This window comes from Mastomys coucha, unplaced genomic scaffold, assembly GCF_008632895.1.
Source record: "Mastomys coucha isolate ucsf_1 unplaced genomic scaffold, UCSF_Mcou_1 pScaffold11, whole genome shotgun sequence".
Lineage (NCBI taxonomy): Eukaryota > Metazoa > Chordata > Mammalia > Rodentia > Muridae > Mastomys > Mastomys coucha.
Window position 1 is genome coordinate 16,658,759 of NW_022196893.1, and position 19,538 is coordinate 16,678,296.

Below are 19,538 nucleotides of genomic sequence, written 5' to 3' on the forward strand. Positions count from 1 at the left end.
AGAGGAGGCAGAAGTGTCTTCACTGCCCAGGCTGAAGGGAGCTGGTCACCCTGGAGAACAAGAGACAAGGGTGTGATTTCATTCAGTTTCTGTTTGTACCCAGCCGAAGATCTCTCACAATACTTGGTTAGTCTGTTGTTATTGTTGTTATTATTGTTGTTGTTGTTTCAAAGAATTAGATGGTAAAGGCCCTTTCCCTCAGCCCCACTGGGAGAGCAGTGCTGGTTACCTTCAAGAGAAACAGTTGTGCCTGGCCGTGGTGGCCCATGCCTTTAATCCCAGCACTTGGGAGGCAGAGGCAGGTGGATTTCTGAGTTCAAGGCCAGCCTGGTCTACAGAGTGAGTTCCAGGACAGCCAGGGCTATACAGAGAAAAACCAGAGAGAAAGAGAGAGAAACAGTTACACAAAGGACTCTCAAGACCTCAGGGACTGCCAGCGCCCACCCTCCCAGGGGGTGGCTGCATATGCCAGATCAGGTTGCATGTTCTAGGCTCCTGACCCATCTTTAGAAAACTTGACTCTTCTAACGTCATCATGATTTGTTATGAAAGAATGATCCAGACGGACACTGCCAAGGAGTCGAGGACGCAGATCAGTGGGTTGAGGGCCTGGTCCCCGGTACTGCTTTATGGCCATAGAGGTCGATGCCTGCAACTTCAGCAGAAGTCAGAGGTTGCCTTCAGATACATAATTAAGCTGGATGCCAGTCTGTGTTGTGTGAGACCCTGTTTAAAGGAGAAAAAGATTGCTGCTGGTAAAATGCTCAAGGTCAGCACTATGAAAACACTAGAAAGAATAAGAATAATAAGGGAAAAGGGAAAATTAGCATCGACACATGCTTTAAGATTTGCACCCTCACTGACCTTCCTTCCTCCTTCCCGATTTTCCTTCTCCCCTTCCTCCCTGTCTTCTGTCCTTCCTCAAACCCACTCGCCCCCCCCCTTTGACTTTCCTCCTTGCTACCAGTCAAAGTCTCTGTTGGTCAGCAGTTGCCGCAGGCAGTCTGCCAAGGCTCTTAAGAATCAGAGTCAGGGTAAATCATTTTCATATATGATCCCGGTGAGGGTTGAGCTCAGTTAGGAAGCAGCCAGCCTTTGTATCACATAGCACACTCAGTCCTTGCTTCCAGAGGGGCTAGAGCTGGTCCTAGGTTTGGAGGGCCAAAGGGTGGATTCCAGAGCCAAGTCTCTTCTGTGCACAGGTCCCCTATGAGGACAGGCTCCCATTCTGGTGAACCTTAGACAAATGCCACTCCAGGGTGGGTGACCTTGGAAAGTGAGTTTTGGGTCATGGGCTTTCGGAATAGTCAAGCATTCTGTCTGAACTTGCATAAAACTTATGAAGAGCAGCTCCTTTCAGCATGGACCACAGAACTGACTGACAAGTTCCGTGCCAGTCTGCGTCTGAGCTGATACTCAGTCATGTTCGTGAACGTTTTGTTCTCCTGGAGCCTAGTGGGATTGCCAGTAAGCTATCCCTAGAGAAGCCAGGAGGGACCACAGAGGCCTTGGTTTCAAAGTCACTGACTTTGTGCATTCTCCTTTATGGGAAGGATATTCACAATGTGGCCACATGGTGCTAGGATTTTTCAGGTCACCTGGTCAGATTTCTCAAGGCATCAGTAACCCAAGACATGTCAGGTTAAATACTGTGGCACATTTAGGAACTGAGAGAGTACGCAGCTATGGTCTGCAAGGTGTGTCAGTGGCATCAGCCAGCAACCCAATCAGAGATGCTACCTTGGTCACCTCTAGAGCAGGTTTGCAAAGCCACTTCCCAGCACCGATGGCAAAGTCTTAGCGCCAGATTCCTTGGAGACCGATGGGGACCAGGCAGCCTTGGTGTCCCTCTTCCCTGCCTCCTGATGTCTTTCAAGAGGCTATGTGACCCACTGAAGACACATTTGCTGTTTAAGAGAGACGTAAAGATGCACACTCGCAAAATTTAGTCATCGGCCGGACTAATGTCTATTCTGACCTCCCCTATGATCCTGTCTGCAGGGGCCCCTCCAACTATGACACCTCTTTCTGCTGGTCTTATAGGCTCTTCCCCAGAAAAGATTGCTTGAAACAGACCTTCAGAAAAACATGGCCCTTGAGCTCCTCTAACTCAGCTTGCATCTAATTCTAAATATGTCTCACCTTGAGCCTTTACCTAACACATTATTACATGGGGCATGTTGGACACTCAGGAGCCAGATGTGCAGAGGAAGGGGATTTTTGTCCTGCATCATTGGTTTGGAAATGACTTGCTGAACTCCAGTTTAAAGTTTTCCTGGTGTCCCCTGAGATTAACTAGCCTTTGGCCCCAGGGCCTCCTACAGCCAAAAAGCCAACACTACCTTCACTGTATCTCTCTTTAACCTGTGTGGCCTTTCAAAATGAGTTTCCACTAGGAAAATGCAGGAACTCCCTGCAACTGTTCACCCAACATATGGAGTAGGTCCCTTTCTCCTTCCACAGCCCCTGGAGGGGTGAAAACAGGAACCTAAACCCATCTTCAAGTAGATACCACCAGCCTGACAGCCATCTTGGTTTCCTGCTGAGCCACCAGGCACCACTCTGTCCCCAGTCCACATTTGTATGACTGACTTCCAAGACCAGAGTAGGTTAAGAATATTAGAGCAATAGCCTGACTCCAGCTAGAGATGACCTTTGTCTTTATCTAAAAACACTAAAATCTGCATGGACAGGTTTTGGTTTAAATAGGTCCTCACTGAGACTCCTCTGAGTCTCTGTTTTTACTTCCATGGAGTGTCCTGCTAGCTCATCAGGAAAAGGTGTGTGGTCCCTAATCAGGACAGAGTGTGAGAGGCTGCTGCTACCTGGCCTGTCACCAGCCTGCGATCCCTGAGGAAATTTTCTTAACATCAGCCATCAGCCATCTACTTCTCAGAATCTTAGTCTGAGACATAAGAGATGGAGTCCAGTGCTTTTCTCCCAGAAGGGAACTTTAGTCAGGGAGGGTGGTTGCATCGTGAGTAGCGCCTTTTGGAGAATCCTGTGCCAACCGGAAGTGGACCAAACTGCAACCAGGATCAGCGTCATGTCTTAACCAAGCAGCTGGCAGCACCTGACAGCTTAGTGGCCAGGTACTACTGTTGGCAAAAGGCAGGAAGCATTGTTTTATGTCATAGCAACTAGGCTGTTTCATTGTCTTTTTATGGGGTCAAATATGAAAACCTTGCAGTTTTCTGTAGAGAGGGAGGAATAACTCTCCTCCTCTCTCACCGCTTCCCCCAATGCAAACCCAGCTGCTCATCCGCTTATTCAGTGAAGATAGATGCTTCATCCCTGGGTCACAGGTCACCCTGGCAGTGGTGAGGGCAGAGCAGAGGCAGGTGGCCCTCTGGGCTCCCCGGCTGACACGGGGCACTGGGGCATCTTTCCCAGGCCCCTAGGACTCAGCTGTGCTTCAAGTCACACATAGAGCTTCGATTCTGGCCCTGGCAACCAGGGAATGATTGTCTCGTTTCTGGTAAAACTGTCACTTTGGGAAATTTCACTTAAAAAAAAAAAAAGCCCAGCCAGCTCTTCTGTCAAGCCTTAAACTAAGTGTACCTCACAAGAGATGAACGCCACTTGGCGCCCTTTCTAGGAAGACGTCAGTATTATCCATGTTAAGTGTCACGATGTTTTCTGCACTGAATGAAAAAGAATGATCTTCATAGCTATACCTTAAATACTGTGATTTCTGTGTTTTGGTTTTTTTTTTTTTTTTAAACACTCTGATATAACTAGTTGACTAGCTTGTGGCCATGTGTCTAATCGCCAATACCTGGAATCCTCTAAGTCAGGGTTCAGTACAGTGTGTGTTCAAAGCCTAGCTCTTGAACCTGTTGGGCACAGAGAAAGCCCAAATAAATAACTGCAGACAGCTGCCCAGGGGTGTGCACCCCTCATGTGTCACTGCCCCCCAAGCTGTGCACGATCTCTTCCCAATGTGTGAATTTGTTCCTTCAGTCGGTTTTTTTTTTTTTTTTTTTTTAAACAAGTGCCGGCCAATCTGTTTGTACCCATCTCTGTCAGCCAGGATTTCCTGAACCCTGGCTGGAAATCACCAACTTACATCAGTGTTTCTGTCAGGGCTACTAAGTAGGCATGTTGGGTTAACAGTTCTCCAGTGTTTAGAGAATTGTTAGCTATGAATTATTACCAAAGAATGGTGGTAAGTTGAGCTGTTCCATTAAGTCTCCATGTCATTTCCAATGTCCTGGCCACGTTTCCTCTTGGCGGGTCTTCCTAACTCCCTACAAGGTCCAATGTCACCATCACATTGGAACCCAAGGGGAAGAACCCATGGGGTCTTCCCCTTTCTTGGATTACACACACGAAGACATGCACATTTCCAAAGCAAGGTCTGAGGCCTGCTTCCTGCCACTAGCTCACTACTATCCTTGGTGCCATCTTCTCAGGCCTGGGGGCTTGCAGCCCTTCACCCCTAAGGTAACAGGCCTAAATAGGAATTACTGAGCCGGTACCAGCATCCTCTCCCCGCCCCCCAGCTTGTGGATACAGGGTTATCCAGGACATCAGGAATCAGGGTGAACACAGAAGGGCAAATAGAATTTTCTAGTCACATGAGCTGACTGGTTCCAGGCAATTAGAAAATGGCTATAACGTAATCTTAATTTAAAAAAAAAAAAAAAAAATCAAGTCTTCATTTTCTCCATAGGAGACTGAACTGACTGAATGCATTGATTTATATCCTGAATTTATGGGAACCTGTATGTTTGGAACGTCCTACTGTAAGCTGATGAATGTAAAGAGTTAATTTCAGGGTACAGTTTTGCCTTAATGGTTTTAAACAAATAAACTATTTTTAAAAATTAGTTGATTGATTTTGTATGATGTTGGGATATGGCCGGTTTACACAGACCAAGCCCCACGGACTAGCCCCAACAGGGGATGCAGTGAGCATCCAAGTGTCATTGAAAAGGTTGCTCTAACCATTAGCTTACCCTTCAGGCTTTTAATTATAAAATACGGTACAGAGTCAAGGCTTAAATCATTTCTGAGGTGTTACAGAGGATGTGACGTAACCCTTGCTTACCCTCTGGCCCTCAGAGGCTGATTTCCCTAGACAGATGACATCGTGTTGTTTGGAAGTCTGGGAAAGAAAGAAGCCTCTGTCTTCCCACATGCACATCTACAGAAAGTGTCTACCAGCTGACAAGTGAAGAAGGTCCCACTCCCTCTCTCCTGGCCTCCAGCTGGATACACCCTGCCGTCTGTCCTCAGGCTTAGCCAGTTCCTCAGTGCCTGAGGCAGGAGGTACTCTCAGTTCAGAGAAGACCGGTGCACAGCTCCCAGAGGATCCTAGCCGAGCCCAGCCCAATGCTTCCCAGGAGACTGTCCCCCTGCCAGTCAGGGACGGCTGGAGTGCTTCTTGCTGGAACCCTTTCTCTTCTCCACATCCTGCTGGATTTCCTGAGGGAAAGCACTGATGTTCTCCTGAACACAGGGGAGGCAGACCCTCTTGGAGTAGAACAGGCTGCAGTCCTGTGAGAGAGAAGAGGGTTGGAACATCAAAGGACTCAGCAATGCCTCCCAGGCAAACCCTCCACAGGTGCAGGGAGAGGCAGCCACCTGAGCCAGGAAGGAGCACCAAGGGCTGGCAATCCCACCTTTAGTTCTGAGGAGCAAGCCCTTGCCATGAAGACAACATCACTAACAATGCATTGTTTAATCCAAGAAAGGGGAAGGTGCCTGTTATTCTTCGGGCCGCCCCTACTGCTTCTTCTTGCTAACTACAGTCCAAATCCCAGGAGTGGCACTTGAGGCCATCAGAGGCTGGCCCCAACCCACCCACCTTTCCTGTTGACCTCAAACACTCCTTCCACAGTTTTCCCTCCGACTGGTGGGACCAGAGGCTCCTGCTATCCCGTACATCAGCCAGACAGCAAAGAGAAGTGACAGCTGTTGGGCATGACCTGTGGCAAGTCCCACTTGGGTGCACTGTACCTGCAGTGGGTGCTCGGGAGTTCTCCGATCCCTGGACTACTCCAAGCCCAACTGCTTAAAGTCTCTCTGCTCACCCGACTGAGACCCTCTAGCTGCCCTCACTGGCCCCTTCCCTTTGTGCTTGTGTCCCAAAGGAGGTCATCTAAGAACCCCCACCCTCTCTCCACCTGGTGATCAGGAGGTTCCCAGATCTTCGAGGCAAAAACCAGGAAGTCCCCAGGTGTACCCACCGGGCCCACACACACCAGCCTGCCACACACACTGCACCGAGAGCCGAGGACTAGAAACCTGGCCTTGTCTGAGGAGAAGGGATCCTTCATGATGTAGCTCTCCTCCAGGAGGCTGCAGGGAGAGGGGACACTCAGTTGTGAACCATGGCAGGGCTGCAGCAGCAGCAGGAGCCTCAGCAGACATGAACTAGTTTCCCTGTACAGCACAGTAATGGCAGAAAGGCTAGCGCCTGGAGGACAGGTGGGAACTGAAAGGTGACCCAGCCTCAGCTCTGCAAGGTTCAGGGGAAGTCTTTCAGTCAACCCCAGAGCCAGCAGGATTCACTAGGTGGCCTTATCAGGTCAGCATGGGACAATCTTCTCTGTCCCAGGCACATCAGAATGAGAGCAACTGAGTGGCATAATCCAGGGAGGCCAAGGAATTGAGCCTGGTCCCCTGCTGCTGTGTCACGAGTCCAGGCCCAGCCAGCTTTCTCACATGATGCTTCATGAAGGCTGAGCCACAATCCAGTAAACAAGCTTGTAACCATCTCTGCTCCCAGCCTCCATGAATCAGAACCTTGGGAAGTTGGTCCTTAGGAACCACTGGGTACCCATCCAGCCCAGAAGTATCACCAGCAGGGACAGAGTGGGACACAGCCCCACATGAAAAAGCCACCAAGCTCCTCCATTGCTGTTTGGCCTAGGCCATAAGGCTTCCACCTCATAGACAGAACAAGTCCTTAACAGCTGCAGCCACAGGAAAGGCAGTCCTCCAAGAGTTGAAGAGATTTCTAGCCTTGCCTGGGGCTTCCTTGGGATATGCCTTAGGCATCCAGAACAAGGGCAAGGACTGTGGTCTAAAGCACAACACTCAAACCAGGCGTCGCACTCCACATAGTACCTGCTGACTAATACCGGACAGGGTCTCCTCTGCACTGGCCCAGGATGCATACTCACACAACAGCCTGGGTGTCTGGGGGCTTCTGTCCAACATAGCTGTAAGGAGCTGATAAGGCACAAAGCTGGCACTCAAACATACCCAGGGGGCGGGGCTCTACCTCAGATGCCATCTGCAAGACCAAGAGAGAAGGGTGTCACCATGGGAACCCAAGAACCACCACACTTTAAATTCTGCCGGCTGTTCATATCTCACCCATAAACCGTGAGCGTCCTTGACTAGGGAACTCACAGCAACACCTGGTCAGTGTGACTCGGAATTGCTGAGTGCACAAGACTGACTGGGCCTAGCCTGGGCTACAGCAGACAGATAGCGTATGATTCACATTCCTACACACTTAAACCGGATACTTTCTTTCTTATTTACATTTATTTGGGGGGAGGGAGAGGGTTGTGCAGTCATGGAATTCATGAGTCGGTCAGAAGACAACTTTGCAGAAATTCTTTCTTTCTACAATCTAGGTCCTGGGGATTAACCTTGGGTCATCAGCTTTAAAATGTCTTGAACCCCTGAGCCATCTTGCCAGCCATCATTTTAAATTATATCGTTATTGACTGATTTTGCATAGGAATGCAATGTGCCACAGTAACAAGGTGGAGTCAGTTCTCACCTGTCACCATGTGGGAACTGGAGATCAGGTCAGGCTTGGCGGGAGGCACCTCCACCTGCCAGCCCATCTCACCAGCCCCAATTTGGATAATTTCTATAGACTATCTTCAAGCTCAGTGGCTTCATTCGCATCAGCTGACAGGCCCCGTGGAGGCACTCTTCCTCTCTGTTTTTGCACTACTATTTCTCTATCTGCTGAAACCCCCATCTGTGTATATCCTTTCCCCTAGCATGTTCAACATGTTAACTGTGCTTGCTTTAAACGCTCCTGCCATAGGTCCATCTAACATCTGCACTGTGTGTGGTTCTATGACTATTTTGATCCTTGGCAACAAAGCTGTTTCTTTGCTCTTCCTTGTGTCTCAATCTGAGTTATAGACTGGGACTTGTTGGTAAGGTGGGAAAGGTAAAAGCAGCATTTAGGACACACAGTGGACATGTAATGCTTGGCCTGTGCTCAATCAACCCAGGACCTGAGGTAGGTTTGGCTTTCCTGGTTCTTCTGCTACACTGGCTACACCTTTACTTGTACTTAGGTGTACTGGCCTCTCGGGTACTATTTAAGGATGGATTCATGTGCCTCCTGCTGATTCCCTTCCCTGGATGCAAGAATCTTCTCTTACCGTAGAGCATACTTTCCTGCCCTACCCAAGTAGTCTGAAAGTTTAGTTCCCTTAGAAGATCCAGGCAGATATATTGGTGCAGCAACCACAGCCTTCCCCAGGTCAGGTTACAGGAAAGTTTTAAAGACTTCAGTTCCACCCTCAGTCTTACCCACCAGCACGCAGTGCAAGCTGGTGAAAAGCCCACGGTGGGTGTTTCTGTGGCTCACTGGGAAGGTTGGGTTGTGAAGGTGGTTTGGATGGCACTCCTCTTATAGTCAAGACCTTGGAGGCCTCACCTCTTGGCAAATTGTTGGGTCAGTGGTCTGGCGGCAACAGCAGCTGTCAGATGAGTTCGAGAAAACACGAGTCTTAGATTTTTATCGAGCTGTATCGGAATTCCTACTAGCCTTTCAAAGTTCCCATCAGCAGCTCCGGCCCCAGCTGCGTACCCTCCTCTAACTCTTTGCGTCCTACAGAACCAGCTTTGGAGCCAGAAGGAGCATGTGCGCGCCTCGGAAACTGACAGATGTCCCGAATGACGTCTAAAACTGAAATTCTATTTTGGGTGTGCGCGAACCTAGCCAGTGGTATCTTCATTCGCACGTCACAGGCCCTCGCCGAGGCTGCTGGGCGCGCTGCCCTTGCAGCAGGTGACAGTCAGGAGACAGTCCTAGGATAGTGCGACTCCGCCAGAGCCTTCTCCTCCCGCTCAGAGTCTCCCTAGGTCAGCAGGGCTCCGCCTGGCGACCGTCTACACCACGGCCCGAGCCACCCGCGCACAGCCCTCCCCGCGCTGAGCCGCGTGTCTAACGCCTCTTCCCCATCCCCCAGCTTCCAGAGGCACCGAGGCCAGACCCAGCGAGCCGGGGCACGGAAGGAACACGGTCCAGCTCGCCACGCGCGTTCCAGCGGCACACGGACGGGGAAACTCACCACCTCCCCGCCGAGACCCCCAGAGCGCCTGCGTGGCCCGCCCACAGTACTGGCTGCGCCTGCGCGCCTGCGCGCCACCGCCCTGGATTCGCTGAGGCTCCGCCCTCAATCCCTGGCGTTTGTGCAACAAGACCCTGCGGAAGCTCCACAGTCGCACTGCCCTTTCCCCGGGTTTGCCTCACCGCGCCTAAGCAACTCTACTCGGTCCCAGCCTCCGTAAGCAAGATAAGCCTAAAGAGCGTCCTTCTCCGGGTAGAGCTTTACTGGTCACTTCCGATTCCGCTGCTATCTTCTAGTGATTGTGGATCGCAGCTTGAGAGCTCTCTGGGCTTCTTCAGAAAAAAGCTGTACTGGTGACAAACACAACAAACAAACAAACAAAACCTATTCTACCTAAATCTTGCCTGGTGAACCAGTGAATTTATTGGGGTTAATTTCTGGGATAAGAGACTCAGGTAACTGCAACATTGAAAATCCTGCCCAGTGGGAGTGATGACTTAAGAGCTGTCACTGGACTTTGTCAGCACGATTTGGAGGTAGTTCCACCTGTCTCCTGCAGCAGTTGCTTACTGTTTTTTGGGTAAGGGGCTTTATGGATATTCTTAACTTAAAAGTTTGGTGAACTTTCTGATTCTTCCTCCTGATCTGCCTACAGGAGGGAATGTTTCCATCTACAGGCTATCTAGCACTTCACTTCTTTTTGTGACTCTGATTTACCCCTCCTTGTTGATGTTACCTGAACCTTGGAAGGAGTTACATAGAAGTCTGGTTATTTTCTTACATTTATGGCTGGGCATTGGACGGCGATGCCATAGGGATAGGCATTTATTCATTCAGTTATTTGACTGGCTTTGAGTCTCCTCAGTAACTACCACAGACTGTAAAAAAGAAATTTCCTCCACACCTGTGGCTGAAGTAATCTGTGGGTAAGAAATATAAGTATTTGGAAGGCATGTCTGTTCATTTAACAAAACAATTACAGTAGTCTCCCCACTGGTGCCTATGACCACTAGCCACAAGTTTTTGTGCAGGTATATAATGCCAAACATGGGTTCCTGCCTGTGACACCTCAAATCCAACCAGAAAGTACCATCTACATCCACACTGGTTTACCGCTATCGTACCAGCAGACATGCTTTGCCTGGCATAGCAACGTAATAGAATCCATAACTAAATAGGACCCTTGGCAATAATTCTCCCTTAGCAGCCTAGACTCCCCAGCAGGTTTAGCCTGATTTCTCCATATCCTGCAATATATGAGTATTTTTATTTAATTTTGACACACAGTCAACAATAGTGGAAATTGCCTTTCTAGTTTCTGGGACTTAAAGGGTTTCCTTGGCTAGCAACTCATAGGGACATAACCTGCCTTTAACAGTATGAGATTTTCTTTCTTTTCCTTTCCTTTCCTTTTCTTTTCCTTCTTTTCTTCTCTTTCTTTCTTTCTCTCTTTCTTTCTTATTTGTTTGTTTGTATGAGTACACTGTCACTGGCTTCAGACACCCCAGAAGAAGGCATCAGATCCCATTATAGATGGTTGTGAGCCACCATGTGGTTGCTGAGAATTCAACTCAGGAATCCTGGAAGAGCCTTCTCTCCAGCCCCCTGGGGGAATTTCCTTTCAACAGTCTTGCTGCTTCTGGGAATGTCTTTCCACCCACTCGAGATGCACTCCTTACTCCATAACATGTCTTAGTGTTCTTCCAGATACATCTCCAAATCTCTAAGACAGTGGCAAGCACTGTATCAAATATGGAGTAAAATGTTCTTATGGAAGAGGGGCAGAATCTCTGACAAACAAGTGGCAGAAGAGCTTGAGATTAAGCAGCAAGAAGGATTCTATAACAAAGCCATTAGCAATGTTCAGCACAACACAAAACAACTGGACCACTGAGTACTCAGCTCTCAGTGGGACATCCTTATCATCCTCACCCCCAGTGAGGCTCAAGGAATGTCTCAGAAGAAGGGGTGGGGCATTTATGCAATGCTGTATTCTGGGCATGCCATGGCCATTGGCCTCATGAGCTTGCGGCAGCTATGGTTACTTATACGAACCTACATAAGACCAAGCCAGGTAACATCACAGCATGGATTGGGGAGGGACTCATGTGGCTCGACCCTATTGGAGGAGTTATTGGTGATTGATGGCTATTGGGGAAGGAGGAATCATTTCTTTGGGGGTATGGCCACTGGTAAGTTGGTCATGGTCCTAAACCCATATACTTCTAGGGTAGACTCTGGATGAAGACAGAGAAGGAGTTGGAAGCATGAACATGGGAAGAGGGAGTGTGGGGGAAATGCAGGAGTGGGTGGATTTGAGAGATATTGCATACTTGTATGCAATTGTCCAAGAACAAACTTTAAAATAAAGCTGAATATGGTGATGCAAGCCTTTAATCCCAGCACTGGGGAAGCAGAGACAGACAGATCTCTGTGAGTTCAATACTACCCTGGCCTACATAGTAAGTTCCAAACCAACCAGAACTACATAATGAGGTCCTGTTTCAAAAAAAGAAAAAAAAGTATATAATGCTATCCAGGTGAGTCTTAAAAGCCTATCAAAGAGCCAGGTGGTAATGGGACATGTCTTTAGTTCCAGCATTTTATAGGCAGAGGTAGGCAGATCTCTGTAAGTTAGAGGCCAGCCTAGCCTACAGAGCAAGTCTGGTCCCAGGACAGCCAGGGATACACAAAGAGAAACGCTGTCTCAAAACAAACAAATAAAAATAAATCTCTTGTTTTAAAAAAGGTTCTCGGAGGAGGCTGATGTGAATATAGTGCCGCCTCGGCCTCGGCTGTGTACTTCCCTTCTCTGGCCCTCAGCGTTCAAGGCAGCCACAGAAATGTCTTGATCCTTTTCACAGAAATCACTGCACAGGTCATAGAAGAAATCTCAAATTTAATTCATATAAAACTTAAAAGTGGCATCAACATAAAGGCACGTGCTTCTGAGTAACAAAGTAACAACTGTTAGCCCTTGTTCTTCTTGAACAGTAAACCACATTTCCTTACTCCTAAATAATCTATCAAGTCATAAATACAATAACCAAATGCCCGAGTCATCAGACACATTGTTATATTCAGTCCGTAGAAGGTGCACCATATTTCAACATGGACCTTTGTGCACCTTTGTTGACAACAGGTGCCTCTCTTGGTCATAAAATGTTACCAGGTGCTTTGGTGATGCACGGTCTGAGGGAGTTAAGTGGGATGCTTCAGGTCCTTGTCCCCTGCTTTCTCATCTCTGCATTCTCAAACTCTAAAGCAAATTCTGGAAGTCCCCAGGGGACCCCTCTAGCCCTGGCCTGCAGGAGGACTTGAGGAGAGGCTTCTCAGGGGTGGTCTGCAGAGGAGACCTCCAGGAAGGCTGACAGTCTGTTTCTGTCTAGAGGCTGCTTGACTGTGGCCGAATCCACGATGGGACCTTGCCAGCTCTTTCCCTTGAAGCTGGGTCTCAAAATGAGTGGCTGCCACTCTGCCCCACTGCTGCAAGCTCCCACAAAAGGAGCACTGCCTCTGAACCAGGAGTCACAGAATCCCATCCAGAGAAAATCCCACCTTACCATCCTCTTCTCTCCCCCGATATGCCTCACTGTTCATGCTCTTGTTCCCAAGATCAGGGCCCGGCGTGGGGATGCTTCAGATGTGGAGGTGTGCTTGGCTGAGCCATCAGGCACTCTTTAGTCCCCTCGACAAACATAAGTCATGTTTGGGACACTCTTGGCTTGTAGCCCTTCCGACCGTCACCCATCAGACAACAAGATAAATCATTTTCTTCCCGTTGATGTTTCTGGCCTTCAGCCCCAGGAACCGGCGAGTATTCTTCTCTGGCTGCCCATAGAGCATGTCGACAAAGAAGCCGGATTGGTCTTTGTCTCTAAATCGGGAGGTGAGAAAGTCAAACCCAGATTTTAGCCTGTTGCACAAATAGGTTACAGCCTCGGCCTCATCGGACGGCTCCTCGTATGCAGGCTGCTTCATCTCATCATAGGCAGACAGAATCACTGCCTGAAACAAGTTGATGAAGATACAAATCATCACCAACATGAAAGACGACAGAAACAGGACCCCGAGAGCCTTGTTGCCGGAAAACTCTGTGTTCTGAAAGGCTGACACGCAGTAGGAGAAGATGGTCTGGGTGGCGTGAATCATGTTGCTGTAATTCCATTCATGCTGACCAAACACCACGTACCCAAAAGCTACATACATGAAGGAAAACATAGACACCACCAAAGCCATGTGGCAGATACCAGGAAGGGCGGCCTGGATGGCCTTCTGAGCCAGGCGCACATTATAGAAGAACCTAGAATACCTGAGTGTCTTCAGTATGGTGAGAAACAACAGGAAAGCCAAGATGATCCTCATGAAGTGATCAACCCGAGAAATGGCATGGAAGGGTGTGAAGGCTTCAGGGTCAGCGAGGTGAAACCGGGCCATTTTGGTGGCCAGGAGGTGCTTCCAAAAGAAAAGCACTATCAGGAGAGTGAACATGCACTTGAGAGAGAGGTTGAGCAGATTGTACACGCTCTTTACATAGGAGGCTTTCTCTTGCATGATGATGTAGCCTTCGTCCACAACATAGGCACAAAAGAAAATAAGAATGGCGGTGTACAGGTAGATTTCTGCTGAGGTGTTTCTATTGAAATCAGCCAGTGAGAAGGAATACACAGAGAGGCTGGAGTTGACAACCCCTAAGGGAGAGACTTCGAATACAACCGAAATGCTACACATCAGACTGGTGTCTGGATTCAGAGTGGTCAGTTCCACGATCACGGCCCATGTCAGCTCGTCGAGCCAATTCTTTCCCTCAAGTTCCTTGAGCCTTACTGTGGAATTAAACATCTGCTGTTCTGGAAAGAAGTAGAATGCATACCCTCCAGAACCGTAGGTGTTTAATGCTCCATAGGAATAATACACCCATTTCTTCCCCAGAGGCTTATAAGTAAACCCATTGCTGGCTTTGTCTGTAGACCGCTTGCCAGCCTTATTCCAGACACTGGAATAGTGTTGTGTGTCTTCTGGGTCAATGCCATACTGTGGATGACAACGGATTTCCCCTGCAACGCTGCTCTGCACAAACTTCTTGGCCAACAGACACGTCTTGTTGCTAGGTTTGGCCCTTACCTGCCTCATGAGTGGAAGGCCAAGGATTTTAGATGAGCTGTCTGGAAGGAACGTTGGGTTTGGGTCGTTGTGTAACAAAGGCAGGAGTACGCCACTGAGCCATTTATAGATATCTCCCAGCTTCATCACAGTGTCGAGATCCATGGAGAACCGATGGCGAATAAACTGGTTATAGTAGAAGCTATCGTTGTGGCGCAGTGAGAAAATGAGCAACAGGAGAAGGGTCAGGAATATGAAGTGAGTCACAAGGTAGCTCAGGAACAAGAAGGACCTCCTCCGGATCCTGTTCTTCCGCCTGAGGATTTGGATTTTGTCCTCAGAGATGGGCTGGTACATGCCCAAGCTTCGGACGTAGGCCATGTCCTCATGAAGCTCCTCCATCTCCTCTAGGGTCATCTTCAACTCGTGCAGCCTGATTTCTGAGTAATGGTACTTGCTTGACCACGAGAGGTTCTTACAGTACTTGGGCTTTTGGGTCCTGGTGCCTGACCTCAGTAGAATATTGCATGGTTGTACGAGGAACACAGACTGACAGAAGGAACAGAACGATGCAAAGAGCCACTCTACTGACTTCTTGTAGCCATAAGTCAGGCCGTAAAATACAATAAAGAATGATGATATACCGGAAGTAGCGAACACCAAAAACCAGGCTATATAAACACACCACCTGGGCAGGATAATCTGGGTCTTCTTTTTAACAGACTCAGTAGTGTGCATTTGGGAAGAGGAAGCTTTCGGGGGTACATCTTCACTGTCTACTAGGTTATTGTTACTGAAGTTCTTATTGGACATTTGGGTGTCTGCTTTCTCATGCTTCTGTGAGGTTTCAAAGTCCTTTTTCTTGGGAGCAGAGGTGGACATGGCAGCTTTACTCGGAAGAGCCTTCATTTCATATTCATGCCATTTGTTCAATCGCTGTTTCCAGGACAGACCTTCCTCTGACATCAGGGGGTGCTTCTGAGGTGCCACTTTGTCTAGAGTCACTTTAGGATTCTTCTGGGAATAGGTGAAGAAAAAAGTTATCAATAATTGCACAGGAATTGTGATTAAGACGCTTTCGATTCCTATCACCATCGATCTGATGATATACCCATGTCTGGACTCAACTTGCTCCTTTCTGTCCAGGTTAAAAAACATGATATTACAAACGAGAGAGCTTAGCAACGTGGCCAAGCAGCAGGACAGCCTCTGGAGCCTGTTGAATGGTTTGGGGGCAATGTCCGTGAAAATGGAGAACCACATGTGGTTTTTCCCGAGCTTATCACTCAGATCAATCAAGAAGAAATCTTTCCTTTTCAGAGGCTCATCCGGATTGGTGACAGAAAATGTTGCATCCAAAGTGGTGTCCACAGAGAGCCACCTCCGGCACACAAAAAGCCAAATGCGCTTGTGGAAGAGATTTTCTACTTTGATTCGACTTAGGTACCAGCTAGGTGCTTCACCCGAATTGTCATGCCACACTCGGATGGAATGAATGTCCCCCAAGTCATTTTTTGTCGTTAGGAGGAAAGTATTGATACTTCCTCGGTATAGGGTTTTAAAATATGGATGGCTTAAACAGTGGACGTCACTGGTACTCTCCGTTCCCATGAGCTGGATAAAAGCATTGGCTCTGGTTCCAGACCCCCAGCGACTCCCAGTAAAGATCGTTACCAGGTAGCATATGGTATCAAAAGGATCATTATCAGTCAGTATTACAACATTGTCCCGAAGATACTGATCTATCACATCCCTGTGCAAGGCCCAGAAAGCAAGGATAGCATACAGGATCATAATGAAAAGCACAGCCAGAAAGGTTGCAGGGTTTTGGATAAGGTTACTAATGACTGCTAGCCGAAGATCCACAGGGTTAGGGACCACAATTACCTTAGCGGTCACAAAGTGAGTGTGCAAGCGATGGTAGGTCCGCTTCATAGAAGCCAACTGCCGCCGGCTCCGCCTTCCATTCCTACAGATACAGTGTACTATTTTCCAGGTGGTCTTCTCACCCAGCGTGCAGGTACTTTGTTGCCAATCACTCTGGATCCCATCCATGTCCAAACAGTGAACCCTAAAGAGAGCAATTCTCACTAGCTTGTTTGTGGGCTTAAAGACAAAACGGGATGCCTGCAAGGCCACGGATATGTTATACTTGAATGAATGTCTGCGCTGAGCTATGCTTCGAAGCAGGGATGATGACAGACAAATCACACGGGCCTGCTTGACTGAACAGGTTGGGTCAAACAGGCCACTCCACTTGGCAATGGGAGGGATGTCATGTGGAACAAGGAAAGTAGCCAGTAGATTGGTGGGAGTGAGCTGACTGCCTTCATATACCAAGGCCTGGAACAACACTGTCACATTTGTGACAATGTGGATGAGTAGTTCCCCAATTCCTCCGCTGTCCACCTCAAAGCTAATTCCACCCACTGTCATCTTTGAGAACCCGTCGCTTTTGATGGCTGGCCCCACTGTCAGGTTAAAACTCGAAAGGGTCAGATCTTTTCTGACCAGGTATACTTCTGCTGTGTCGGGTGTAATCTCTATGATCTTACCGTTGTGTGCGGCTGCCGTCATTCTGAACCCAACCACATCTGTAGAAATGTTTTCCGGGTAGGTCAACCAAGGAAAGGGGTCATCTGTGAACTCACAAAACATCATAGAAATCGGAGCGTTTGGGGGTAGCCCGGGAACCAGGCTTGCATTCAGTGTCGCATGGAGGCAGTTTGGACAGAGTGACTCATTTCTAAAGACCTTAAGAGCATTCCAGTTTTCAACTTTCTCCACATACATGTTAAAGTTGCTGGTCCTCAGTGCAGTGGTTTTGCTCCCTGGCACCTTGTTAGCCAGCATGGTGTCTGATAGTGATTCTACTACAAACAAAGGATCTTGTAACATGTGATAGGGATTAATCATCTTAAGGAGGTTAGACAGACTGGTAAGGATGCCAGTGCTCACAATTTCAATCTGCTGAGAGTGAAGGTGCTTGTGTTTGCGCTGGTATGCTTGTAGGGCTTGGTTTGCTTGCCTTAGCCAGAGTATGGTGGCTTCTAAAAGCACTTGACTCAAGTCAGAGGCTTTCTGGGTTAATTTGATAATCACCATCACTGACTGAGCAATTTCATCCACTGTGTTCATAGTGATCACAAAAGACTGGTTGACGAGGTGTTCCAAGAGATGGGCTCTGTCATCTTGAAGTTCAGGCTCCCCTTTTATGTTATTCAAGACAGAAGTCACCACGTAGATTAAGTAGCCTGCCTGTAACCAGTCCTGCTTTTGAAGCAAAGTAGACAATGATGATGTTGGTTCCATGGTGACGTTGAGCAGCTGCTGTAAAACGTTCTTTGAAGAGTCCCTGACAGTAGGTGCCTTCACGGTGGCTTGCAAAGTCACTTGAGAAAAAGTCCCTAAGGAGTCATAGACCTGAGCATAGAGCCTCACAATATAATGATCTGTCACCGTACCAACAGGAAGAAAGAAGACCGGTGTTATAGGCTCTGTCCCAGAATACACAATGGAACCCAGTGTATTCTCTTCTACGGAACTAATTTCGCCAATGCTGTCCAACTCAGATACTATTATTTTATACTTAAGGGGGAGGTTCTCATCCTTAAAACCACTGCATTCAACAGCAAATTCAGTAACCATGGAAATCCCACTAACTGGACTAATCTTGCATTTGCCAACTTGAGGGCCATGGTTAATGACAATGGGGTGTCTCAAGGTCATGGTCACACCACCCCAAGATTTCAGAGTCAGAAAAACCCAAAGCCTATTTTCCAAAAAATTCCTAAAGGCAAAAGCTTTTATGGACAAATAAGGCCCATTCCTCCTGGTGATGGCCTGCCCTGCCCAGTCAAACATCACTTCATGACCTGTTCCAGACAAAATGGACCAGCTATAGAAATCCCGGCTGTCACAACTTGAGCAATTCAGAAACAGAGAGAATCTATCTGATACAGCTAAAGTGGGGCCACAATTTTCAGTGCAGGAAATATGCGCCTTGGGCTGGAGCCCCTGGAGCACATGTACAGTTTTATCAGAAAATGCAGTTCTGTTTTGTTTCTGTACCACCATTCTGAAGTAATACACACCATTGCCCCTAAGAGTTTTTGGTGGAACGGTTAGTATGGGACCCACTGCCCAAGGCCAGTTAAGTGTTTCCTGCTCTGGGTGACAGACGTCCTGGGTCACTAATACATAGTTGCCACTATAGTATCTTGGATTTGTGGTACAGTACCAAAAAAACCTGAGTCCCTCTGTGGGGATGTCTGCCTCTGGGTCATAGGACATGCTTCCATTCAGAATCAGTTCATCGGAGAATTTCACGGTTGCTCTTGTGTCTCCAGGAAGAACAGCCTTCAGGGGGCGTTTTTTAACCCAAATATAGATGCTATCCGAGCCTGTCACCTTGGGCCAGACAGGGTCCCATCTGGTGATGGATAGCGTGAAGTTAAACACATACACCCCGTAAGGCAGGGCATATTTGGGGATGTGGAGGGAGGAAACCTTAGTCACCTGCACCTGCGGCAAGAGCACAGGTCGGTTCCAGTCGGGGGTGTCATTCACAGAGGCCACTGAAAAGTACTCCCAGCTCTTGCGAATCACCGAGGCATCAGGACAGTGCCATCCCACAGTGACATTGAGGGTAGCTTCCTCGCCTCTGCTCAGGATAAGGGGAGCGTTCGGATCCTTCCTATTGATCTTCAGTGGCTGTATGATACAGGCCATCTGGCAGGACACCATAGCCGTGGCGGCTGCAGGGTCCGAGGAGTTGAGTTTCAGGAGGACGCGCGCGGCTGCGTCCGAAGGGCACCTACGGGGCAATGTAAGGCTGGCGCGGCGCGGGGCTGAGCGCGGGGACAGGCCACCGGTGCCACCGTCCCGGACGCTGCTCTTCATGCCCTGCCCCAACCCCGGGGCGCCCCTGAGCACGCCCGGCAGCCCGCGAGGGCCGGGGGGTGTCGGCTGGCTGCCCAGACCCAGACCCAGGCCCAGGCCCAGGAGCAGCAGCGCGGGGCCCGGCCACATGGCTCCCCCCACCCCCCACCCCTTAGCTACGGGACCGCGGGGCGCAACGGCCGAGACTCTGGGCTGGGCCGCGAGCGTACCGGGAGGGGCTGGGCGCGCAGCTCGCCGCGGGGCAGGGGCAGC

General features: G+C 48.9%; 1 protein-coding gene across 15 annotated transcripts; it reads right to left on the minus strand.

Annotated features, from left to right (window-relative positions):
* Window positions 1-4,952: 4,952 nt before the first annotated feature.
* Window positions 4,953-19,484, minus strand: LOC116077404 (cysteine-rich DPF motif domain-containing protein 1). 15 transcript variants are annotated; one of them, XM_031351989.1, is made up of 5 exons: window positions 9,464-9,575; window positions 8,522-8,687; window positions 7,134-7,246; window positions 6,195-6,306; window positions 4,953-5,502 (listed from the first exon to the last, which is right to left on the minus strand). In XM_031351989.1, exons 3-5 carry the CDS (start codon window positions 7,244-7,246, stop codon window positions 5,368-5,370), a joined length of 360 nt encoding a protein of 119 aa, XP_031207849.1. In that variant the 5' UTR covers window positions 8,522-8,687; window positions 9,464-9,575; the 3' UTR covers window positions 4,953-5,367. The 15 variants fall into 15 exon arrangements, 14 of the variants coding, with proteins under 14 accessions (XP_031207849.1, XP_031207819.1, XP_031207865.1 ...); XM_031351959.1 differs by lacking the exon at window positions 9,464-9,575 and adding an exon at window positions 9,282-9,353; XM_031352005.1 differs by lacking the exon at window positions 9,464-9,575 and adding an exon at window positions 9,282-9,295 and having other exon boundaries at window positions 8,645-8,687.
* Between the last annotated feature and the right edge of the window lie 54 nt (window positions 19,485-19,538).